This window comes from Ahaetulla prasina, chromosome 14 (genome assembly GCF_028640845.1).
Source record: "Ahaetulla prasina isolate Xishuangbanna chromosome 14, ASM2864084v1, whole genome shotgun sequence".
Classification (NCBI taxonomy): domain Eukaryota; kingdom Metazoa; phylum Chordata; class Lepidosauria; order Squamata; family Colubridae; genus Ahaetulla; species Ahaetulla prasina.
This window is the reverse complement of record NC_080552.1, coordinates 5876703-5902538: the sequence shown is the minus strand read 5'-3', so window position 1 is coordinate 5902538 and position 25836 is coordinate 5876703. Positions and strand designations below refer to the sequence as shown.

The following is a 25836-nucleotide window of genomic DNA, read 5'->3' as shown; positions in this document are numbered from 1 at the left end:
TGGGGCAGCCCCTCAATTTTTTTGTGTGGAAAAAAGAATCCACATGAGCAGAAGCATAGCACCCTTGAAGCAAATTTCCACTCTTCGCTTCTGCCCTTAACCTGTTTGCAGAATTCCTGCTTCATACGAAAAAGCCTCATTCAAATGGAGGAGGAGAAAAAGGAGGAGGAGGAGGAGGAGGAGGGGAAGAGGAAGAAGAAGAAAAAGAGGAGGAGGAAGAGGAAGAGGAGGAGGAGTAGGAGGAAGAAGAAGAGGAAGAGGAAGAGGAAGAGAAAGAGGAAGAGGAAGAGGAAGAAGAAGAAGAAGAAGTAGTAGTTAAAGCGTACCAGTGAATTAGTCTTTCCTTTTCAGCAGTCATTGCATTCCAGTTCTTCCATTTGATTTTGCTGTAGATTACTTTCCCAAATATTCATAGAATCTATTTACCCATCATTAATACAATTAGGCTTATTGCCTAATTAACCCCAGGCCAATTATAACCTATGCCAACGTTCTGCAAACTTTGGATATAATCCCATTGCTGTCTGGACAGTTGTAGTTGGTGAAGCCAAACATAACTGCAAGCTACCAAATGGTAAAAGTGGCTCTTTGCTGGCACAAAGCAAGATTCATTCTGTGAAACGTGATCATTTAGACTTGGTCTGCCTACAAGTTACTTCGGTGCCCAAAGTGTGAAGATTCTATGACCTGATTCTCTTCCCTCCCACTTTGCCTCCTGTGCTGTCAGCCATTAAAAATGATTTTCCAAGAAGATCTTGAGATCTTTCTTCTTCTTGTGCCCTATCTGTCATTGGACGTTGGCGACCATGTTGGCGATTTTATTTTTATCAACAGCTGGATGAAAAAATACTATTGAGTTTTGTCCAAATCGGTCCCTTAGATTTTGAAGCCATGATGTTCTTCTTCTGCCTGGACCTCGTTTGCCTTCAAACTTTTCCTGGAGGATTAAGTGAAGGATGCTGTATTTGTCCGGGTGTCGCATCAGATGTCCGAAATATTCTAACTTTCACTTTTTTTATGGTTTTGATGGTTTTCCTTGGCTTTCCCAGGTGGCTTTCCCAGGTTTTTTCAGATCTTTGCTCTTCAATATTTCCCCACCTGGGACATGATAGCGCTGTTCCAATATTTGAGGGACTGCTACAAAGACGGGTGTGAGTGTGTCAAGCTATTTTCCAAAGCACCAAAAAGCAGGACAAGAAGTAATGGATGGAAACTAATCAAGGAGAGAACCAACCTAGAACTAAGGAGAAATTTCCTGACAGTGAGAACAATTAACCAGTGGAACAGCTTGCCACCAGAAATTGTGGGTCTCCATCACTGGAGCCTTTCAAGAAAGGACTGGGCAACTACTTGTCTAGAATGGTATAGGACAGTGGTTTTGTTTTGGCCATGCCCCACCTAAGCATCTCTAAAATCCTGATGCCCACCCATCACCCCCGTGACGTATAATTCTTACTATTCAAAAAGTGAACTCTACTCAAGCGGAGGAAGCCTAAAAGGCCATTAACGTGGTTTAAACAAGGTTCCAATTGCCCCCATCAAAAATCAAATTGTCCCCCTGTGGGGCGTGGGTCCCACGTTGGGAACCACTGGTATAGGATCTCCTGCTCGAGCAGAGGGTTGGACTAGAAGACCTCTGAGATCCCTTCCAGCTCTATGCTGATGGATTGATCAAAACCATTGTGGAATTTGCTGCTGTAGTAGAGACAGGCCTGGGTGGTTACTTAAGAAAGCTTTTAAAAGAGATGATCTCTGAAGAAAGTGGGTGATAATACTAGTACCAGGGGCATAGTACTTAGGGGAAAGTACCAACAGCAAGCAGTTTCCTCTACTAGGAGTAATTTTTGTATTCTTATGGTTTTTCCAATTCAGTTGATAAATCTGGAAACTGAATACCAAGAGGGCACCGCTTGAAATTGGCATATCACCCTTGACAAAACTCCGAGACTTTTGTTGTTGTTTTGTCTGAATTTGAAAGATTTTGCACCATCCTATCACCAAACAAAATAAGAATAAAGGCTGCAATGCAATATGGAAGGGATCATTCAGATGCATTGATGCAAATTGGGTAATCGTTAGCTTACCTTTCAAATCATTAAACAGAATGTAGTGCCCCCTAGTGGAGAATCAGGTATTCCACCTGGCTGGCCCGTGGTCCAGATGCTAAGCCTGAACCAGCAACTTTCAGATTTTCAGAGTAAAAGAGTTGGAAGGGACCTTGTAGGTCATCTAGCCCAACCCCCAGGTCCAAGCAGGAGACCCTACACCATTTCTGACAGATGGCAGGCGAGTCTCTTCTTGAAAGCTTCCAGTGATGAAGCTCCCACAACTTCTGAAGGCAACTTCAGTTCCATGGGTTGATGGTTCTCACTGTTAGAAAATTCCTCCTTATTTCCAGCTTGAATCTCTCCTTTTTCAGTTTCCATCCATTATTCTTTTTCTGGCCTTTGGGTGCTTTGGAAAATAGCTTGACCCCCATCCTCCTCTTTGTGGCAGCCCCTCAAATATTGGAAGATGCTATCATGTCTCCCCTGATCCTTCTCTTCACTAGACTAATCATGCCTAGTTCCTGCAACCGTTCTTCATATGTTTTAGCCTCCAGTTAACTTAACTTAATTCCAAACGTAACTCTTTGTTTTTCTTTGTTTCAAGTTCCTTCTCTTTAAACCACATGTGGATTAAATACAGCTGAGTGAGGATCATTTTTGGCATTTTCAGATGTTGTGTTACTCTCCAAATGGTTGCCATGAGTGACGGAAGTTACCGATTCACATAAGGGTTACCATACCAAGCAGAGGCGATAAAAACATCAAATAACGACAAGGCCATCAATCAAGGCCTTTTTGAACTGCCAATAATGTGCCCAGATGATGCTTTCATCCTGTGCTGGGGGAACATTTCCCAAGCAATATTAATTCTCTGTCATTTTTATCTTCTCAGAAAGTCTTTTGGGCACCAGAGAATTCTTGGAAATAAAGATGAAACATAATGAGAGGTGCAGTAATCCCAGCTATCACTAGGGAGCGAGCAAGAGGGACAGAGCCGTGTCTCTCGACTGACCCCTGCTGGCCATCCAGAGTGAGCAGCCCAGATGTGGGAGCCATGCAGTCCCCCTATTTTTGTATTTTGCAATAAATCCAATTCCAAGAATTAAAAAAGTGAATGTTACAATGGCTAATAATAATGGCCGCCAGAGGTAAAGGTCTTGGACTCCTGGGGTTGCCAAGATAAGATATTTCTCTCTGCTATCTTTGTCAACCCATCAGATATATTGAGAAAAGCTTTCTGACCAAGGCCTGTCCTTCGTAAAGCAAGATAAGCCACCACCCCCTTTGTAACCAGTGAGGCTCCCCCAATTATTCCTCTGCCAAATTTTGCAATTAGTTCTGAAAGCAGATCCTTGCTTCCCTCTCTCTGTTCTTAAAAGTGATAGGACAAGGAGGTAATGTGTCTTTTGGGTAGCAGTTCCAGCTTTTTTTTTTTTTAATTTGCATTTATATCCCGCCCTTCTCCGAAGACTCAGGGCGGCTTACACTATGTCAAGCAATAGTCTTCATCCATTTGTATATTATATACAAAGTCAACTTATTGCCCCCAACAATCTGGGTCCTCATTTTACCTACCTTATAAAGGATGGAAGGCTGAGTCAACCTTGGGCCTGGTGGGACTTGAACCTGCAGTAATTGCAAGCAGCTGCTGTTAATAACAGACTGCATTAGTCTGTTGAGCCACCAGAGGCCCTTTTAGAAGAGACTTCTATTTTTTTAATTGGAAAGAAAGGAAGGGGAGGAACACAGAGAGAAAAAGACAGAGGGATAAAGAAAGAGAAAAAGAAATGAAATGAAATGACAGAGAGTGAGAGAAAGAAAGAGACACAGAGAGAGAGAGAGAATGAGAGAGAGAGAGAGAGAGAGGGAGGGAGGGAGGGAGGGAGGGACTCAGAGAGAAAATGACAGATAGAAAGAAAAAGAAAGAGAGAGAAAAGAAATGACAGAGACAAAGAAAGAGACAAAGAAAGAAAAGACAAAGAGAGAGACAGAGAAAGAAAGAGACACAGAGAGAAAGAGAGATAGAGAGAGAAAGACAGAGAGAGAGAGAGAAAGAAAAGAAATGACAGAAAGAGAGAAAGAGAGAAAGAGGCAAGAAAGAAACAGAAAGAGAGAGAGAAAAGAAAGAAAGAGAGAGAAAGAAAAAGAGACAGAAAGAAAGAGACACAGAGAGAAAGAGAGATAGAGAGAGAAAGAGAGAGAGAGAAAGAAAGAAATGACAGAGAGAGAAGAGAGAAAGAGGCAAGAAAGAAACAGAAAGAGAGAGAGAAAAGAAAGAAAGAGAGAGAAAGAAAAAAAGAGACAGAAAGAAAAGAAAGAGAGAGAAAGAAAGAGAAAAAAAGAGAGAAAGAAAGAAAGGCAGAGAGAAAGAAAGAGAGAGAGAAGAAAGAAAAAAGGAAGGAAAGAAAGAACGAAAGAGAGACAAAAAGAAAGAGAAAGAGAGAAAGAAAGAAAGAGAGAAAGAGAAAGAGAAGAAAGAAAAAGCAAGAAAGCAAGAAAGCTCTAACTTAGGGCTGATGGAGCTCTTTTGCCGACACTGAAAGTCCTTTGAAAAGCCACTTAGGAGCTTAAATCCTGGTATTAACGCGAGGCTTTCATTAGCTCACTTTGCAATCCCCACCCAGTTTAAGACTATGAAAATGTTTGGGCTCCCCTTCCCCGCTTTCCAAAAGGGTCAGCCCTAAGCTTTTAAGCCTGCTCTCCAAACAACCTGAATGCCTCCCTTGCTCACCCACTTCCCCCTCGGAGCAGCTTCCTTATCGGGGTTCGAAACACCGGTGGAGACTTGGGGGCAAAACAGCCGCTTCCCTTTTGCTCAGCCACAACCTGCCTTCCTTTCTTGCCCCCCTCACCAAAGCTGCAGAATGGGGTGGGGGTGGGGAGGGCAGGCAGACAGAGAGAAGAACCCTCCCCGGATTGCAACAATTGGGCTGCGTTTGCCAGGGAGATGACCGGATTCCCCCACGTCTGTCAGCGCTGAAATCATGCTGGTATTTCAACCGTAGTTTTAAAAACCCCACCAGTTTCCCAAGATCCTTTGTAAATTAGTCGGGTTGTTAATTCACTACAATAAAACCCAGAACACAAACCGAGGCTCATGAGGACCAGATTCAGATAGGATGCTGGTGCTTAATGTGCTTTCTGGGGCTTTAACTTAGTGCGGCGGTGTTTAGATCTGGCCCAGGGGCCACCTTGAAAACGGTGAAGAACTGACCCACGGTGGCTCAGCCAGCAAAAACGGAGCTCGGAAGGGCCAAGCACGGCTCCCCCAGCCTCCGTTTTCAGCCGCAATGGCCTCTGCACCCCTCTGCCAGTGAAAATGGGCCTGCCCGAGCTCCGTTTTTGTTTATTTATTTATTTATTTTTCATATTTTTATACCGCCCTATCTCCCTAGGGACTCGGGGCAGTTCACAACCAGATAAAAATATACATATAAATACAAATAAAACATCCATTAAAAAACTTATTATAATTGGCCGAATAATTAAAATGACAATAAAAATAATAAAATCCCCATTAAAACCAATTCGAATTTAAAATCTAGTCCAGTCCTGCGCAAATAAATAGATGTGTCTTAAGCTCGCAGTGAAAGGTTCGGAGGTCGGGAAGTTGGCGAAGTCCTGGGGGAAGCTCGTTCCAGAGGGTGGGGGCCCCCACAGAGAAGGCCCTTCCCCTGGGTGTCGCCAGCCGGCACTGTCTGGCCGGCGGCACCCTGAGGAGTCCCTATTTGTGAGAGCGCACGGGTCGGTGAGAGGTATTCGGTAGCAGCAGACGGTCCCGTAAGTATCCCGTCCCAATGCCATGGAGCGCTTTGAAGATAGTCACCAAAACCTTGAAGCGCACCCGGAAGATCACAGGTAGCCAGTGCAGTCTGCGCAGGAGAGGTGTCACATGGGAGCCACGAGGGGCTCCCTCTATCACCCGCGCAGCCGCATTCTAAACTAACTGGAGCCTCCGGGTGCACCTCAAGGGGAGCCCCATGTAGAGAGCATTGCAGTAATCCAGACGAGACGTCACGAGAGCGTGAGTGACCGTGCATAGGGCATCCCGGTCTAGAAAGGGGCGCAACTGGCGAACCAGGTGGACCTGGTAAAAAGTTCTCCTGGAGACGGCCGTCAAATGATCTTCAAAGGACAGCCGTTCATCCAGGAGAACGCCCAAGTTGCGCACCCTCTCCATCGGGGCCAATGACTCGCCCCCAACAGTCAGCCACGGCTGCAGCTGACTGTACCGGGATGCCGGCATCCACAGCCACTCTGTCTTGGAGGGATTGAGCTTGAGCCTGTTTCTCCCCATCCAGACCCGTTGTTGTGACCAAGGCCCAAGTAGTGATTACTAAACACAATTCAGTCCTCAGCAAACTTATTTTATTAAAACAGCTGAGAATTAATTCATTCTCAGCTTCGTCCAAAACAAAATTCTTAATAACCAGTCCGTCGGCCTTATCACCAACTTTTGATCTCTGTGGCAACCTGCCAAAGGCTTTTCTTGGCAAAACCCCCACAAAGTTCAAGAGACGCTGACAAGAAGCACGGAAATCAACGTTGCTTTCCTACAAAGAACCCAATGGCTCGTTGCTGCTCTTTTAAGCCTTATGGGAGTGGCCAACCTTCTTCTGGCCTTACTCCCGAGTTGTCCTTTTTTCTTCAGCTGCTCTTGCCTTCTGGCAGCTGTTAGCATGCGTGCACTGGGAACAGGCTCTTCCTGTTCCTCTGCCTCTCTGCTGTCTGCCTCTGGAGGCTCTGGAGTCCGCGCATCGTTCCCAGATGGTCCTGGCCCCATCTCTGCCTCCGATGCAGAGCCCTTGTCTGGGTCTTCCCCTGACTCCAGGACTGGCCCATTGTCCTGCCCAGCCTCCTCACTGTCTGACTCCGCTGCCAGGTCTGCAGGCTACTGGTGGACCACAACAGTTTTCACTGGCAGAGGGCTAGCAAACAAACTAAAAGCTCTTAGCTTACCCATGTGACACTACTGTTGCATGAGCTGCACCGGCTCTCAATTTCCTTCTGGGTGCATTTTAAGGTGCTGCCACCACCTAAAGAGCTCTACATATGTTGTAGTCCACCAGCAGCCTGTGGAGCTGGCAACAGAGTCAGACAGCGATGAGGCTGAGGAAGAACACCGTCCAGTCCTGGAGGCTGGGGAAGGCCTGGATGAGGGCTCTGCGTCAGAGGCAGAGACGGGGCCACGGCCATCAGGGAGTGATGGGTGGACTCCAGAGCCTCCAGAGGCTGACAGTAGTGAGGCAGAGGAACAGGAGGAGCCTGTTCCTAATGCATGCATGAGAAGAGCTGCCAGAAGGCAAGAGCAATTCAAGCAAAGAGGACGACTTGGGAGTAGGGACAAGAATGATTGGTCCCTCCCATAAGGCTTAAAAGACCAGCAACGGCATTTGGGTTCTTTGCTGGAAAACAACGTTGATAGCTTTGTCTTGTTCCATTTGTTTCGTATCAGCGTCTTCTGAACGTTTGCCAAGAAAGGCCTTTGGCAGTTTGCCTAATTGGACCAAGGTTGGTGATAGGACTGAGGAATTGTGTTGGGAGGAATTTGCTTTAATTTAGTTGGACTACGCTGAGAATGAAGTAATTCCCTGCTGTTTTAATAAAGTTTGTTTTTACACTGACTGAGTTTCCTACTACCTACTTGGGCCTGAGTTCACAACAACATAGAATAGAATAGAATAGAATAGAATAGAATAGAATAGAATAGAATAGAATAGAATAGAATAGAATAGAATAGAAAAGAATAGAATAGAATAGATGAATGGAACCTAATCAAGGAGAGTAGCAACCTGGAATTAAGGCAAAACTTCCTAACAGTGAGGACAATTAACCAGTGAAAAACAAGTTGCTTCAGATGTTGTAGGTGCTCCATCACTGGAGGCTTTTAAGAAGAGATTGGACAACCATTTGTTTGAAATGGTATAGGACTTCTTGCTTGAGCAGGGGGCTGGACTAGAAGATCTCCAAGGTCCCTTCCAGCTCTATTCTGTTCTAATGACTGGTTTGAACTTTATTGGACGCTAACAAGGTGACTAAGGGGAGAGGGCAGGGGTGAAATACTCCCGCTTCGGACCGGATTGCCCGATCTGGTAGCGATGGCAGCGGGTGGTTCGGAGAACCGGTAGCAAAAATCCCTGCCCCCCCCCCATGCCCAGCTGAGCCACAGGATCAGCAGAGGGTTTTTTTTTACTTTTAAAAGCATTTTTTCTTCGGCCGAAGAGGTTGTAGAAAAAATGCTTTTAAAAGTAAAAAAAAAAAGTTGGCCACACCCACCCAGTCACATTACCATCCCCCCACCAAGCCACACCCACAGAACTGGTAGTAACAAATTTTACATTTCACCATTGGGAGAGGGCCTGGGAGAGGAGAAAGTTTTCGGGTTTACCCATGAATCCTCAGATCTGGTTTTGCTTAGGCTGTAACCATTTGGCTTTAGTAAAAGTATATATTTTTTATTTTATTTTTTTATTTATTTATTTTGTCACAACAATATATATAAGTATCATACAAAAAGATTATATAGTATATAAACATATATATGCGTAAATATTAGGAGGTATAAGCATATATATATAAAGGAAGAAGAAAAGAAAAACAATAGGACAGGAACGGTAGGCACGTTTGTGCGCTTATGCACGCCCCTTATGGTCCTCTTAGGATTGGGGTGAGGTCAATAGCAGAAAGTTTTTGGTTAAAGCTTTTGGGATTATGAGAAGAGACCACAGAGTCAGGTAAAGTGTTCCAAGCACTGATGATTCTGTTACAGAAGTCATATTTTCTGCAATCTAGATTGAAGCGGTTAACATTAAGTTTAAATCTATTGGTTGCTCTTGTATTATTGCAATTAATATCAAATAATAAATATCTTGCACCACAAATGGAGTCCAGGGTCTTTCTTTCTTAAATGTCCAAACCAGGACAGGAAAAGGATGTCCAAGCTGTCTTAAAAAATACTCATCATCAATACGTTTCTCTGAGAAGGGAACCAAAGATTCTGAGGTTGAAACATTGAAATTCTGAAGTGTTTGTTTTGACCTTGAAAAGCTTCTCCAAAATCAGACCCTGACATTTCAGAGTTGGGATGTTTTTCCTTCAAAGGTTTTTTTTTTGTCTTTGTTTTTTTTTGTTGTTTTTTTGCACACTCCTTATCTCTGTCCTGGCCTGGGAACACAAACCCGTCTGCCAGGTTGAGTCAATTTGCCTTGACTAGAATTACCTTGGCTGCATTCGGGAGAGTTTGCACACAAAGAGCTTGATTTGGTTTTCGCTGTAACACAGATAACGGGGCAATTGCAAGCATTATCGACTCTGGCAATCTTATACGCTGGCCACAGGAATACCACATCATGAACATTTGTTACCGGAAAAAACGACACAGAAAACGGGCTTTTTAATCATCTTCCCATAACTCACTGGTACTTCAATTCTCAAACAAAGTTTAAACCAGGGAGAGTTACAGATAAAAGCTATCTTGGCTATCCCAAAAGATGCCAAGCAGTGTTATCTTGGTTTGCAAAAGTTGGGCAAGATGTGGGCTCTTCCTGCAAATCTCCTTTGACACTCAAAACTTCAGCTGACACATTCTGCACTTTTACACACTTCCCAGGGAGTCACACATATCCTCTACCAGTAAGACACTCTAGAACCGTGATGGTGAACCTATGGCACGCATGCCACAGGTGGCACGCGGAGCCATATCAATGGGCACACGAGCTCAGCTCTGGCGTGCACCTGGAAGTAGGGAAATAGTCTGTTTCCTGCCTCCAGAGGGCCTGGGGGTGTGGGAAGGCCCATTTTTTGCTCTCCCCAGGCTCCTAGAAAGGCTCTGGGGAGAGCAAAAAACAGGCCTAATGGGCCAACCTGCCAAAAGCAGGGAGAGCTCAAGTTCAAGACCTTGCCCACTTCTCCCACATGTCCACCACTGCTCCAATCAGTTCCTTCACGTACAGAAGACAACCTCCCATGTTCTTCTCTGCACAGCTGTCGGACACCATGGCCTTGAACTCCTCTGTGAAGTTTTGTTATGGCTAATTCTACTTCCTCTCATGCAATCCCCGCTCCCAACTTCCCACGGTAGGATTGTGGCAGGCTTGGATCCTGAAGGCACCAAGGTAAATATGGCTTCCAGGCCTGACACCCAGCTATTTCTAATCCCCACTCCCTATCCCTCAGCTCCAGTGTGGCAGCCCTGAAGCTCCAAGACGGATTCGGTCAGGTCAGCTTCAGGGTTGACAACTGGGAGTTGAAGGCCACAAGTCATAAAGGGGGCCGAAGTTCCCCATCTCTGCCCCAAAGGAACAGAGGGATGAGTAGGGCCCCGCCCAAATCTGTTGCACGCATGAATTAGAGGGGATCCATAGGAAGGTAAACATGGCACTTGTGAGCAAAGCTCTTTCCCGATTTGACATCCATTGCAAACTCTTGCCATCTTGATTTTTCTGACTCGCCCCGTTTGTGAACATCCTAAACTGAGAAAAAATGCCAAGCGCCCGCAGTTTCAATTCTCAAAATTAACCCCCACCCAGTGGGTGGTATTCAGGCAGTTCTATCCGGTTTGTGTGAACCGGCAGCAGCGGCAGCAGCGGCGGGAGGCTCTGCCCACCCACCTGGACGTCAACCGTCCCGTTTTTGACGCTCTGCGCATGTGCGGAAGTTATTTGCGAACCGGTAGAGCAGATAAGTGAATACCACCCCGCCCCCTCCCCACTCCCCCATGACTCATGAGATTGCCAAGAGCAAAAGGTTTTGGCGTCCTGAAGCGAGATCAGACGAGCTCGCGTGGGAAAATGCGTAAGGTTTCAGCGATGAGTCTGGGTCTCTTCAAGAAACTCCGATACTCGGAGCAATCTGTCATGTTTTGATGGGGAAAGAGAACTGTCAGCTTTGGAAGCCATACTAGGTCGAAGGCTTCCACACGCTGCTACTTTCTCCTGTGTGGGGAAAGTAGGAGAAGGGGATGATGGTTCAAGGGGCTATTAGACATAATAACATTCTTCCTGCCGGTCAAGGTCCGGCTGAGCTCACATTTATTTTTTTATTATTTATTTATTTGTCACAACAGTATATATAAGCATAAGCAAGAAATAACTATACGATATATAAGCATATATATAAGCGTAAGCATGAAATAACTATATGAATTGGATACAATCAAAGGGAACATTAGGACAGGAACGGTAGGCACGCTGGTGCTCTTACGCATGCCCCTTACAGACCTCTTAGGAATGGGGTGAGGTCAATAGTAGATAGTTTTTGGTTGAAGCTTTGGGGATTTTGGGAAGAGACCACAGAGTCTGGTAGTGCATTCCAGGCATTAACAACTCTGTTACGGAAGTCATATTTTCTGCAATCAAGATTGGAGCGGTTAACTTTAAGCTTAAATCTATTGTGTGCTCGTGTACTGTTGCGACTGAAGCTGAAGTAGTCTTCAACAGGAAGGACATTGTAGCAGATGATTCTATGAGTTAAACTCAGGTCATGTCGAAGGCGGCGGAGTTCTAAATTTTCTAAACCCAGGATTTCAAGTCTGGTAACATAAGGTATTTATGGAGATAAATACCATCACATCTTCACATCTGGAGAAGGAGTGGCCAGAGTGATGTCTCGAGATGGGATGGTTGGAGATTGGAGCATGTGATCGGCAGAGGGTTCATGAGGGTGGGGATTTTGGAGTTTGTCTTACTGAGAGAGGAACCCGCATCCCCAGATTTCATCCAACTGTGCCAGTTTATCTATGCTAGTAAAAGAACTTTGAAAGATGTTTGCTTCTGAGTCCTTTCTGCAGGAGGGGTTTTCTGGAACGCTGACAAGCATGGCAGTTCCTGGTGCGTGACATGTTACCGACCCCTGTGCTACACGGTTACACCCATATGCGTGTAAAGTTCTCCGAAAACCCCGAAGCAATCCGGCACGCCTCCTTGTTCAGAAAGAGTTGTAAATGTACACTGCTTGTTTGCAGACGAAATGAATCAACATTTTCTTCTAATCTCACCCGGACTACTCTTTCAAAAGGTTTCGTGACAATGGGGTGGGGAGGTCATTAAAATATGGAATGGGACAAGGGAAAGGAAAAAGAACCGAGCCTTGGCAAAAATCAGACCACTGGCCATGAATCATTTATCAACCACCAACCACGAAATATTTTTCTCAGCCACTTTTCTGCATAAAGAGGAACTGTTCATAAGCCATCTGAAGCTATTGCTATTATTAACCGTAGAAATGTAGCATGAAAAAGAACAAACGAACCGCTGATTGAATCCGGAGAGCGTTGCAGATGTCCTGATGGCTGCATGATTTGAGTTTTAAGGCTACGCTTAGATTCCAATTATCTGCTGGTCTCCCTCCTCAAAGTCTAACCAACTCAGAAAAATGCAAGAGAAGATAGAAAGGAAAGACAGCTAACCAGGAATCGACCAAGCAAGCCAAGATTATTTCTCCAACCCATAAGACCAACTCTGTTAACTAGGATTAAAACACACCAGGGCTCAGTCAGTAAGTATGAAAACAGCACATCATCTACTAAACGAAATACAAGGGGAAAAAATCAACACAATAAAAAATGGAAAATGAACAAAACCAACTCTTATCCTGCCTTCATGTATAACTTTTTGGAGTGCTTTCCCTCAAAGAGCAGGGTGGGAACAAGGGCTCCACCAGAGGTGAGCGTCACATGAATTAACAACCAGTTCGCCCAGCACCGAAAAAGTGAGCGCACGCAGCCTTCCGCGCGTGTGCTTTGCTCTCACGCATGGCTTGAACACATGCACGCTGTTCTGTCCCCCCTCGCCTCCGTCCAAGCAATAGCTTAATTAGCCGGCACTATCAGCTCTGGCAGCAAACTAGCAAGCGTCTGCCAAGTGACTCTGTTATCTCCCTTGATGCCGATGAGTCACACAGGAACAAACAGTACTTCAGCTCTAGTTAAGCAGTTGATTTTGCCTGCTACGAAGAGGCATAGCAGCCCTCGCTGGTTTTATATCCTGTGGGGTATGGCTCCATAACTCAGCACTTCCTAGGCCTGCCCTACCCCTGCTTCTGTTGTTCCCGCCTCTCCTGCCTATGAAACCTAGGGTCCAGCCAGGCCTGATTGCCATCAGCCAGGTCTGGAGGCATGGCCTGGGGGGGAAGAGTCGTTATCTCCTCCACCTGGCCTGCCTCTGGCTCCTGGAGCTGAGCCAGGGAAGCCGGTGCTCCTGAGGTAAGTCCTGACGGCCCTTCCCCCTCACTTTCCAAGTCACTTTCTAGCAGAGGGCCCGACTCGAGGGGCGCAGACACAACACACGCACTGTAAAAACTGCAGCTAAATAGGACAGCACAGCGCTGGGGCGCAACTACCGATTCACCCGAACCGGTCTGAACCGGCAGCAGCCCACCACTGGGTTCCACCCAGCACACAGACAATTAATATTAAATTAAAAAGGCAGCATAAACACCCAACGTGAATACAGGTAGTCCTTGACTTACGACCACAATCGAGTCCAACATTTCCGTTGTTAAGCGAGACATTTAAGTGAGTTTTGCCCTGTTTTACAACCTTCTTTGCCACGGTCGTTAAGTGAATCACTGCGGCTGATAAATTACTTTACCTGGTTGTTAAGTGAATCTGGTTTCATGCCCGTCAGACGGTTGCAAACGGGGAATCAACTAACTCTGGGATAAAGCAACCGTCATTAAGTATGAACCAGTCGCCGAGCATCTGAATTCTGACATACACGGGGACGCTGCAGAGGTCATAACTTGAAAAACAACCGTAAGTCGCTTTTTTTAGTGCTGTTGTAATTTTGAACAGTCTCTAAATGAATTGTTGTAAATCAAGGATTACTTGTAGTACATATTAATCCCGTGACTGAGAGAAGATTGTCCCGTGCTATCTGATTAAGCAAGCAGTTGGCCAAGGCCTATTGACCTGAACGCGGGAATACATTCAGGAAGTAAATTTCGGGTTGCTCTCAGAAAACGTTAAATGAATGTTTTCACGTTGCCAAGAAAAGTGTCTTCCTTGACTGAGCCGAAACATGTTTTGAAACCGCACTTGGCCTCTTTGCTGAATTTAATTGCGGCAAGAAATCATTAAGAGGGAGGGTTCTTGCTTGTTTACCTGTTGCAACCTCACCCCTTTTCCACCGCAGCTAAAATTCATCAATCTAGCCGTGCCCAGACAGGTGGGGTTTGCAAAAACTCCCCTGCGCTTGCCTCAATTTAGCCTGTTGCACAGCTGTTTACTGCCGCAGGAGTAACTAAAACTCTTTTTTCTAAACTTGAGATTTATATATAATATATAACAACAGAGTTGGAAGGGACCTTGGAGGCCTTCTAGTCCAACCCCCTGCCCAGGCAGGAAACCCTACACCATCTCAGTCAGATGGCTATCCAACATTTTCTTAAAAATTTCCAGTGTTGGAGCATTCACAACTTCTGCAGGCAAGTCGTTCCACTTATTAATTGTTCTAACTGTCAGGAAATTTCTCCTTAGTTCTAAGTTGCTTCTTTCTTTGATCAGTTTCCACCCATTGCTTCTTGTTCTACCCTCAGATGCTTTGGAGAACAGCCTGACTCCCTCTTCTTTGTGGCAACCCCTGAGATATTGGAACACAGCTATCATGTCTCCCCTAGTCCTTCTTTTTATTAAACTAGACATACCCAGTTCCTGCAACCGTTCTTCATATGTTTTAGCCTCCAGTCCCCTAATCATCTTTGTTGCTCTTCTCTGCACTCTTTCTAGAGTCTCAACATCTTTTTTACATCGTGGCGACCAAAACTGGATGCAATATTCCAAGTGTGGCCTTACCAAGGCATTATAAAGTGGTACTAACACTTCACGTGATCTTGATTCTATCCCTCTGTTTATGCAGCCCAAAACTGTGTTGGCTTTTTTGGCAGCTGCTGCATACTGCTGGCTCATATCTAAATGGTTATCCACTAGGACTCCAAGATCCCTCTCACAGGTACTACTATTGAGCAAGGTGCCACATATACGGTACCGGTGCATTTTGTTTGCATTTAGCCTAAGCCTAGGGCAGTGATGGATAACCTTTTTTGCCATCGCCTGCCAAAAGCGTGGGAGCGTGGGTGTGGGTGTGTATGTCACACGTGTGTGTGCCCACACCCATAATTCTATGTCCCCCACCCCCCATGTATGCCCGTGTGACCCTACCTGCGCTCCCCCTGCTTTTGGCACGCGATGGCACGGTGGCCCCAGGATCCGTATTTTGCTTTCCCCAGGCTCCAGAGCCTCTCTAGGAGCCTGGGGAGAGCAAAAAATGGGCCTTCCCCCCACCCCACCCCAGAGGCAAGAAACAGACTATTTCCCTACTTCCCGGAGCACGCCAGAGCTGAGCTTGCGTGCCCACCCATATGACTCCACGTGCCACTGGTGGCAGGCGTGCCATAGCTCCGCCATCACGGACCTAGGCCAATATAACCCAAACCTTTTAAGCGTTTAGATTAAGGGCATCGGCAGTGCGTGTGTGTTTGTAGCAAACAAAAACAACAACAACAACATGATAGCCACACCAGAACCCACATGATGCATATAGAAGCAGCGGCTTTGCAACTGCAATCTTGCCCTACTTTAGGCCTCTCTCCAAATGCCACTGGTTTGAATGAATGATTTCCTTAAGTCCTGGACGGGTCATAAACGTATCTGTGCCAGCCAGAAAAGCTGTTCTACTTCTTGTTTTATTCATTGACTGATTCAATTTGCATCCTGCCCTTTCTATTGAATCCGGACAGTCTTCTCCTTGCCCTGCACTCAAGGGTTAAAAGGGTTTAGCAATCTGGGGAATTACTCATGGCTTTCTAACTGAAGGTTTCTTTTGTTATTAACAAAGGGCCCAAGTTGCGGAAAAAGGTAGGGCCAAGAAAAGCATCCAAAAAAAAACCCAACACTCTAGGAAAAGATGCTACCCCTTTGCCTTTTGTTGAGTTGCATAATTATATTTACAAAGCAAAAGAGCTGCTTTCTTTAAGGAACGCCAAATGCCGATCAGAGGCCATCTATGAAATATTCACGCTGGATCCACCGACCTGCATTAAGGATTAAAGAACCGCGTGGGAAAATAGAAAGAAACTCGCGTCGTGCAGAAGGACTTTGGTGGCTCAAAATATTGTCTTCTTTTTTTGAAAAGAAAAAAAAGAAAAACCTCATTTAAATCGAACAATTCCACAGGTGCAGGAGGCGGGCTCAACTTGCTGGCAATTAAAAGCTTTTGGCACAATTTGGAATTTCTCGGCTTAGTCAGCTATTTCAGCAATGTTGACACGACTTTAAAAGATTCCCCAGGAGCAAGAAAGCTCAACTTTTAAAATTCTTTCTCCAACCCCTAAGCGCAGATCCACACCCAGATTTAAATATCTCCATCCCGCCTGCAACCGTAGGCAATCTTAAATAAACCTGAACTAACTTTCTCTGCCAAAGGGGGAAAAAAAACGAGAAAAAGAAACAGACCTAAGTTGAACAAGCTTACAAACAAGAAAGGGAGGGGAACAAAAGATATCGTTAAAGCCGGTAGGTTTAGTTCCTACTTTTTACACAGATCAAGAGATTATGATGGAGCTGCAGTTAAGGCTGAGAACCGAGCAGGTGTTTAACTCTTCTCTTGAAAACCACCGGGAGGTGTATCATTTAATCGTCAGCATAGTGAAACTGAAGTAAACCTTGCCAGGACTTTGACTGGAACTCAGCAGACGACATTTTATTAAACCTGTCTAATTTTAAAGCCGAGCAGGATTTACTCTAAGTTGGTCCTGAGGAACCACCAGGAAATTTCAGGGCCTTGGAGTAGAGTAGTAACCCTAACCCTAAACTTGGCATTTTGTAGATGTGTGGACTTCAATCCCAGAATTCTCCAGCCACCAAAAACTACTTGTATAGTGTTGACAACAAGATTATTTGTTGTTTTAACTTATTACTGGAGGCTAAAACATAACGATGGATGGTTGCAGGAACCGGGCCTGGCTAGTCTAGTGAAGAGGAGGACCAGGGGAGACAGGATAGCAGTCTTCCACTATTTGTGGGGCTGCCCCAGAGAGGAGGTGTGGGGGGTAAACCTGTTTTCCAAAATACCCGAAAGCCAGACAAGGAATAGTGGATGGAAACGGATCAAGGAGAGATTCAACCTGGAAACAAGGAGAAATTTTCTGACAATGAGACCAATCAACCAACAGAACAGAAGTTGCCTTCGGAAGTTGTGGGAGCTTCATCACTGGAAGCTTTCAAGAAGAGATTGGACTGCCATCGGTCAGAAATGGTGTAGGGTCTCCTGCTTGGGTGGAGGGGTTGGACTAGATGACCTACAAGGTCCCTTCCAACTCTGTTAATCTGTTAATTACATCAGTGAATCTATGTTACCATCCCTACTTGTTAACCACAGAGTTCCAAAGTATACTGGTAGTGTTTGGAATTACAACGGAGAGAAGTAAACTAGAACTAAGGAGAAATTTCCTAACAGGTAAAAACAATTAACCAGTGGATAAGCTCGCCTTCAGAAGTCGTGGGTGCTCCATCACTGGAGGCTTTCAAGAAGAGACTGGATAGCCACTTATCTGGAATGGTAGAGGGTCTCCTGCTTGCACAGGGGGCTGGACTAGAAGACCTCCAGGGTTCTTTCCAAATCTGTTATTCTGATAAGGACCCAGGTTGAAGAGACCCAAGGTGAAATCTACCTGTAATTTGGAAGATGACTTTTTCTTAGCTTACCCTAAGGGTTATGATGGCCCTAAACTGAAAGAACCTATCACATGCTCCATCTGAATAGCCCATGGAAGGTGGGATAGAGGGGGAGCACATAAAGAACACATCAGAGACAAAAAGTTTGTATAAGATGTTTTACAGATGGTCCTTTGCACCAGTGAGGTTGGCAAAGATGTTTAAAGATAAGTCAGCTAAGTTTTGGAAATGCCACCAGATACCTGGGTCTTATTATCATATGTGGTGGACGTATGTAGAAGCAAAAAAATACTGGACAAAAACACATACCTGGCTGGAAAAGATGATAAAACAGCACATAGATTTAAAACCAGAAATAGTTTTGTTGGGAATTTTACCTGAAACTTATAGTAAAGGGAATGCATATTTAATTATTCATGTATTAACTGCAGCTAGAATTGTATTTGCCCAAAACTGGAAAAGTGTAAAGATCCCGACTGACGAGAATGTGATTAGGAAAATATTAGAATGTGCAGAAATGAATAGATTAACACTCGCAATTAAAGAGAAAGAACCAGCTGAATATTATATGACATGGGAATTATTTTATCGATGGTTAGAAAATAAAAATGGAAGATAGAAACAAAAGAATGAGATTAGTGAAATGTAGAAAATGTGTTAAGATAGAGATGTAAACAATATGATGGTTGTTATTATTATGATTATTATGTTTAATATTATTATTATATTCTTATCAGAAGATATGTAAAGAGGTGAAAAGGAACATATTTATTATGCTCAATATCACTATTGTAAAATCAGAGAATTAATATTAATGTAATGAATACTGTTGTAAATTTTGATGGCTATTGCACAGAGATATTTGTACCCAGACGACACACTGTTGAATGGAAGATGGAATGTTTATAGTTAAAAAAATTAAAGAATATTTTTTACAAAAGAACACATCAGGGACACCATTTCTGATCCCCAACATTAAGACAATATTTACTAGGGACTGTAAAGTTTTCTACCCCATCACAATATTCAGAATTTAGACACAGCAGACTTTACTGAGAAATGATGTGTTTTAAGAAACCCAGGTCAAAACTAGGTCACCTCTTCCCACAAACACTTGATTAGTGCCATGAAAATCAACTGGTCTTATCCATTTTTTTCTAAAAAAAAAAAAAAGGGATAGCAGTAGAGATCACAAAGACTTATGGACTAGCTACATGAAATTCCCTTAGAATGACCGTGTTAAAATATGAGCAATTGGCCGCATATCCCGCTGAAGTTAATGGCACGTACTTAATGGCTAATTTTGATATATTCCATTGTTCTTATTGGAACTATTTATTTTTATTTATTTATTTATTTATTTTGTCACAACAGTATATATTAGCATAAGCATGAAAGTAACTATATAATATATAAGCATATATATAAGCATAAGTATGTAATAACTATATTAATTGGATATAATAAAAGGAAACAATAGGACAGGAGCGGTAGGCACGTTTGTGCTCTTATGCAAGGTGCCTTCAATGCCTTTCTTATCTCCTGCTCATTTCTCTTAATGGCCCACAACAACAACCCTATGAGGTAGGTTGGGCTGAGAGAGCGCGTCTGGCCCAAAACCACCCAGTTGGCTTTCATGCCTAAGGCAGGATTAGAACTCACCAACCAAACCGACTTAATGAAAGTTGATTTTCTTCAAAATAAACAGATTGGCTACCAAAAAAATCAGTTCAAAGAAAAAAATTAAGTTTCCCATCAAGAGGGGGCATTAAACAGTAACAGTAGAAAGTAAAATAATAAAACAAAGTGTTAAAAGCTAACAAATAATTAAAAATAAGTGTCAACCCTGAAGCTGACCTGACCGAAGCCATCTTGGATGCTTCAGTGTTGCCACACTGGAGCTGAGGGATAAGGGAGGGGAGATTAGAGATAGCTGGAATTTTTTAGCCAAAACAAAATACTTTCTCTTGGGAACCAAGGACGTTCTCACACCTGGTCAGAAGAAGGCGGACTGATGTCACCAGGCAACCAGAAAGCCCTGACTGGACCATGTGATTGTTTTGAGAAAGTGACGAACTTTTACTTTTAATTAGGTGAAAACCGCGGGAACCTTCAGAGTCGGTTTTCACCAGATCTGCGCCAATATGATATATCCAATAAAGCTATTCATTGAGGAATACACCTGCCTCAGAGTTTGGTTTGCTATGGGTGTATTACTTGGAACCCTGACAATAAGTTTTCCTGGACAAGCGAACGGTAGTCCTGAAAAGTCTGTGTGATCGTAAAATCCCCCAGAATCTTAGAAATTAAAAAGCCATTTTGAAATCCTCACTTTTTCTACCAGATAATGTTGTGATCCAGGCCCAAGTAGGTAGTAATAAACTTAGTCCATGGAAAAACAAACTTTATTTGAACAGCTGAGAATTACTTCATTCCCAGTGTCGTTCAACTCAAAGTAAAACAAATGCCTCCCAACACAAATTCCTCAGTTATCTCACAAACCTTAGTCCAATTAGGCAAACTGCCAAAGGCCGTTCCTGGCAAACATCCAGAAGCCACAAAAACAAAGATGTACACGAAGCAGAGGATGAAGCAGAAGACGCAGCTACACCAATGTTTTCCGGCAAAGCTGAAACACCGGTGCTGGTCTGTTTTAAGCCTTATGGGAGGGGCCAATCATCTCTTGGCCCTACTCCTGAGTTGTCCTCTCTGCTTGAGCTGCTCTTGCCTTCTTGTAGCTCTTCTCATGCATGCATTAGGAACAGGCTCCTCCTGTTCTTCTGCCTCACTACTATCAGTCTCTGGAGTCCGCACATCGTTCCCAGATGGCCCTGGCCCCATCTCTGCCTCCAATGCAGAGCCCTCGTCCAGGAATGCCAACCTATCTAGACATAATTGTTCTTTATTTATTTTTTTAAATTTATTTATTTTGTCACAACGGTATATATAAGCATAAGCATGAAAGTAACTATATAACATATAAGCATTATATATAAGCATAAGTATGCAATAACTATATTCATTGGATACAATCAAAGGGAACATTAGGACAGGAACGGTAGGCATGCTGGGGCTCTTATGCACGCCCCTTACAGACCTCTTAGGAATGGAGTGAGGTCAATAGTAGACAGTTTTTGGTTAAAGCTTTGGGGATTTTGGGAAGAGACCACAGAGTCTGGTAGTGCATTCCAGGCATTAACAACTCTGTTTCTGAAGTCATATTTTCTGCAATCAAGATTGAAGCGGTCTTGATTTCATGGGGGATGCATTCCGCAGCATTTTCACATCCCAGAATAATAATAATGAAAATACAATTATTGGGCCCACGTGCCCTGTAACATCAAACAAACAGTATTAAATGGGATATTCATTTATGAAACCACCTCGATCACTGCATGCGCTTAGAAGCAGCTGTGTTTCTGTTACACAATGAGACATACACTTTTCAATTTTAGCCTCGTTGTGGGGACCTGGCTATTGTCTCACCTCCGGAAACAAGCCTTCCCAGCGTTGTGGTCTCATAACAGGAAATTTATTTTATTATTTGTTTATTTATGTTATTGAGTACATATTAGATAATATATATAAGCATAAGCATGAATTGAATACATAAAATGAATACAATTAAAGGGAACATTAGGACAAGGATGGTAGGCACGTTGGGGCTCTTATGCACGCCCCTTACAGACCTCTTAGGAATGGGGTGAGGTCAACAATAGACAGTCTTAGGTTAAAGTTTTGGGGTCTTTGGGATGAGACCACAGAGTCTGATGTGATTTTACGCAGAGGCCAATTTGCATACATTTACACTGAACTTTAAAAAAAAATTTTTTAAAAAAAAAAGGGAAACAAGAAAGTTGCAAACCGCTCCAGCATTTTGCTCAGATCCCTCATTGGCATCGGATGGGATCTGATAGGCTCAACTGCTTCGGAGGGCCTGAGGGTCGCTCCGCTCCGGCAGCAGGATTCGAACAGTGAAAACAGCGCTATTTCCCTCCCCTCCATTCTGAAACTAGAGGAGGATGGTAACCTCCCCCCCCCCCAAAAAAAGGCTCTCGTCTAGTGTCATTATGGGAAGAGACCTGGGCCTTTTGCAGTGCTGCCATCTAAGAAGGTCTTTGTCCAGTCAATTAAGAATGCACAATTAAGTTGCAAAGAAGAGCAATTCTTCCAACTGTCCCCTCCACTTTTTTTGGTGGTTGTTTATATATTTTGCTCAAACATAAGTAGTAGCCCAATTTCTTGGGTGGGGGTGGGGGGAGAGAAGGAACAGAAGCTATTTTATCCGGCTGTTACGCCAGGGATAATGCATATCAAATGGATTGAAATGAAGGATCCCGGTCCTTAACTCTAAATGCTTTTATTGATTTTTGGAAGCATTCATCACAAGGAGCTGCTTGGAGGCCTGTCGTGATCCCGGGAGCGACAAAACAAAACCCAAATCCCCAAGAGAGGCTCTTGAGACCAATACAAAAAAAAAAGGCGGCTTTTTTTTATTATTCTGTTCAAATCAAGTTTGCAATAGATCACCCCTGACCTCAAGAACGACTAGCCCGGTTCACAAACCATTAATCCAATGAGTTGTAAAATAGCTAATTGGGGAAGAAACTGCAAAAAGGCAACCGAGAAGAAGCCGAAGAAGATCGAAGGCAAACTTTCTCTTCCATACAGTATTTATTCCTGCCCCTCCCCACATAAAAGCAGCACTTTCGATTTAGCTAATAAACGCTACGGTACAACGTTCTGCCTGTTTATTATCAAGACATTTGCAAGGATCTGATTCTGAAATGATGATTTATTTTTTTTTGAGGGCTCCTCAAAAAGGGAAGGAAGCCCCAAGAGGTTTTTAGACCCTGAGTTTAAATCTTACTGCTGTCTTCTGAGATTGCATTCAGGAGAACCCAAATTTGCAGAAAAGTATTACTCACACAAGACAAGAGAAGAAATGTACGGGGATGGGAAGGATGGGGAAATAAGGACAACTAGAAGGCTGAAATGGGATCAGAGCATCAACTTCCCGACTTCACTTTCAACATGGTGGAAGTGAACCCGAATTTGCAGGAAATTATTATTCACGCAAGGGGAAGAGAAGAAATGTAGAAGAAAGGGGAAAAAGAATGGGGAAATAAGGACGACCAGAAGGCTGAAAATGGGACCAGAGCATCAATTGACTTCACTTTCAACGTGGTGGGGTTGTATCAGTGAAGGACAGAAACTTTCTGCAGAAGGACAGAAGGGGCTCAGAGCCAGAGGTCACAAAGCAAGACACTGAGGGGGAGGGGGAAATACCTGAACCTCAATTCATCATTTGGGTTTTTATTTTATTTTTTTCCAAGGGGTTTTCATAGCCGGTCAGCTTTTTGTTAACTTTTTGCCTTTGTGAAATCTAGACACTCCACTTTGAAGTCACAAAAGCAGACACGCCGCCATGGACTTCAAAAGCAGAAAAGCTTTCAGCCCTGCAAAGGCAGAATTTCTTTCCTATCCAATTCCCATAATAGAAACTATTATAAAAAGTACGGGGGATGGTGGAAGCATGAACGGGGGCCCCCCGGGCTTTTCATCCATTGTGGAACAGAGTTGGGCTCATCTTCCAGAGTCAGCCAGTATCTAGCAAAACAAGTATTGCCTGAACAAGGCTGGAGCCAGCCCGAGAGAAACTTTTAAACTCCTGCCTGCTGTCAGTCTTTGCCAGTTAAAATCAGAACGGTTGACCCCTCTTAGGATCTCCTAACAGGAAAGGAAAGGAAGGGGCTGGCGAAGAGAAATACGCGGAATAATTATGATAAAACCCCCCAGTTTGTAGCAATTCAACGCTGCTGAATTTCAAAACAGTTCCCATCTGAGTTATTTGTGCCAGTTCAAAGCAACATTTTAACCGAATTTTAACCGAAGCATCAGGAAGGACCAGGGAAGCAACGGGGGGAAAGCGGAGGGACAACTCCAGTGGAGAAAGGGACGGAGGGTGGGTGGCTGGTTTTCCAGCCCAAACGTTTATTCTCAGCAGAGTCCGGGCGGGCAGGCAGGCAGGCGGGCAGCGGCACAAATTTATTGAGCGTATGGCAGAGGCACGAAGAAAGAAAAAACCGCAGGGGCAAAAGATGCGGGTTCGAGGAGGAACGGGACCGACTCGGGAGAAGAGGCAGAGCCGGAATGGGCCGCCTTGGGCACCTCTCCAGCCCTCTGACGGCTGGCCGGATGAAGACTTGGGCTTTGGAAAGGGATCGGATGGAAGGAATCTTCCTCCTGGCTTGGCTGATTCGATCCGTTTTGCTAACCACGCAACCTTCCCACCAGTGGTGGGATTCAAATAATTTAGCAAGCGGTTCTCTGCCCTAATGATTTCGTCCGACAACCAGTTCACCAAACTGCTCAGAAAGTTAACCACCGATTCTCCCGAAGTGGTGCGAAGCTCTTCCCACCCAAATTTCATCCCGCTCTTCTCCTCTCTCCTCTCCTTTCCTCGCGAGGATTTCCCACATTCATCCGATCCCAAGGGAAAGGCCGGCCGGGATGGCGGCTCGCTCAGTGGCTCAGAAACTGAGATTGTCGATCAGAAAAGTCCAGCGGTTCGAATCCCTACTATAAGTCTCCTGCGTGAGCAGGGCGAGTTGGACTAGATGACCTCCAAGGTCCCTTCCAACTCTCTTACTGTTACTGTTACTGTTACTCAGAGAGGGATCGGGTCTGCTCGGGGATGGGAAACTAATTTTCCTGCCAACGGAACCGAAGGAGCTCCTTGGGTGAGAAGCGAAACGTCTTCAAGCAAACAAACAAACAAAAACACAACCCAAAAGACAGCCCAGTTGTCTGCGGGTTGGATCTCTTCCAACCCGCAGCTGCGGCGGAGACGGGGCGGAAGGGCGCAGGGGCTCCAAGCGAGCTCGGCGCAGGATCCAAAGCGGGGCAGGGGCGCAGATGGAGCGCCAACCCCCCTTGGGCCGGGACGGAGCCCCCCTCTTACCTGTACCAGAGCAGCCCCTTCTCGTAGCAGCGATCGAAGAAGTGCGGCTCGGCCCCGACGGCTCGCACGTCCGGGTGGACGCGGAGGAACTCGAGCAGTGCGCGAGTCCCGCCTTTCTTCACGCCGACGATGATGGCTTGCGGGAACTTCTTCTGGCCGAAGCCACTGGCCACTGGCAGAGCCCCGGCCGGAGCATCGGGGACCGCGGCGTCCTCCTCGGGTCCGGATGCAACGGCGGCGGCGGCGGCTTCGTCTTCCTCCTCTTCTTCCTCCTCCTCCTCCCCGCCGGGGGTCTCGGGAGGGCGCTGGGGGAAGAGAGGCGCCCGGGGAGCCTGGGGGGGCCAGCCGGGCGGTCCTGGCCGTCGGAGGGGCTGGCAGGGGCCGGTCAGGCAGTAGAAGAAGTAGGTGCAGAGGAGTAGCATGGCCAGGGCGAGCGGGGCGCGCGGAAGCCCCCCCAGAGGCCCGACGCGGCTACATCCCATGGGCGGTGGGCGCCCCCGGGCAAGGCGGCGTCCCGGCGGCGGCGGCGGGGTCGGGCTGGGGCGGCGAGGGCATCGCTCCCCCGGAGGGCCGTCCCCTCGCCGCTCCCTAGGCAGCCGTCTTCCCCCGGCTCCGCTCCTTGGTGCCCCGGGCGCCTTTCAGCGCCTCTGCTGCCCCCCACCCACCCCCAAAGCCCCCTTCCTTGCCCTCCCGGCGCGGAGGCTGGAGCCCCGACCGGCTTCTTCTGCTTCTCCGCTGGCCAAGCCCAGCATTCAGACGAGGCGGGGCGGGGCGCGGCGAGGCGGGGCTGGGCTGGAGAGACGCACCTTCTCCCTGCCCCGCAGCTGGGGTCCCGGGCCAGCTGGCCAGCTGGCAGGCGCCCCGCTTTGCCACGGAAAGAGCCCCAGGCCGGCGCTACCCCGGGGCACATGCCTCGGGGGAGCAGTGCGGAGAGGGAGGCTGCCACCCGGGCAGAGGCGCGCAGCGGGGCTGTCCGGCTTCGCTTCTCTCTCCCCCTCTCCCCCACGGCCGGGTGCAACCTCCTTCGCTTTCGAGGGTCTCCAACCCAAGGCCGGGCGCTCCCGAGATGCGAGGATGGAGGGTTTCTCCTGGGCAGGAGATCGCGAGCGATCCTCTGCAAGGTGTCGGACGTGCGCTGCGCCCCTTCCCACCAT

General features: G+C 45.8%; 1 protein-coding gene across 1 annotated transcript in view; it reads right to left on the bottom strand.

Annotated features, from left to right (window-relative positions):
* Positions 1-25318, bottom strand: part of HS3ST6 (heparan sulfate-glucosamine 3-sulfotransferase 6) — a 91126-nt gene extending 65808 nt beyond the window's left edge. Inside the window, exon 1 of the mRNA XM_058156912.1 lies at positions 24683-25318. Coding sequence (XP_058012895.1) covers positions 24683-25164 — 482 coding nt within the window. The 5' untranslated portion in view covers positions 25165-25318. The remainder of the gene's footprint in view (positions 1-24682) is intronic.
* Positions 25319-25836: the final 518 nt, after the last annotated feature.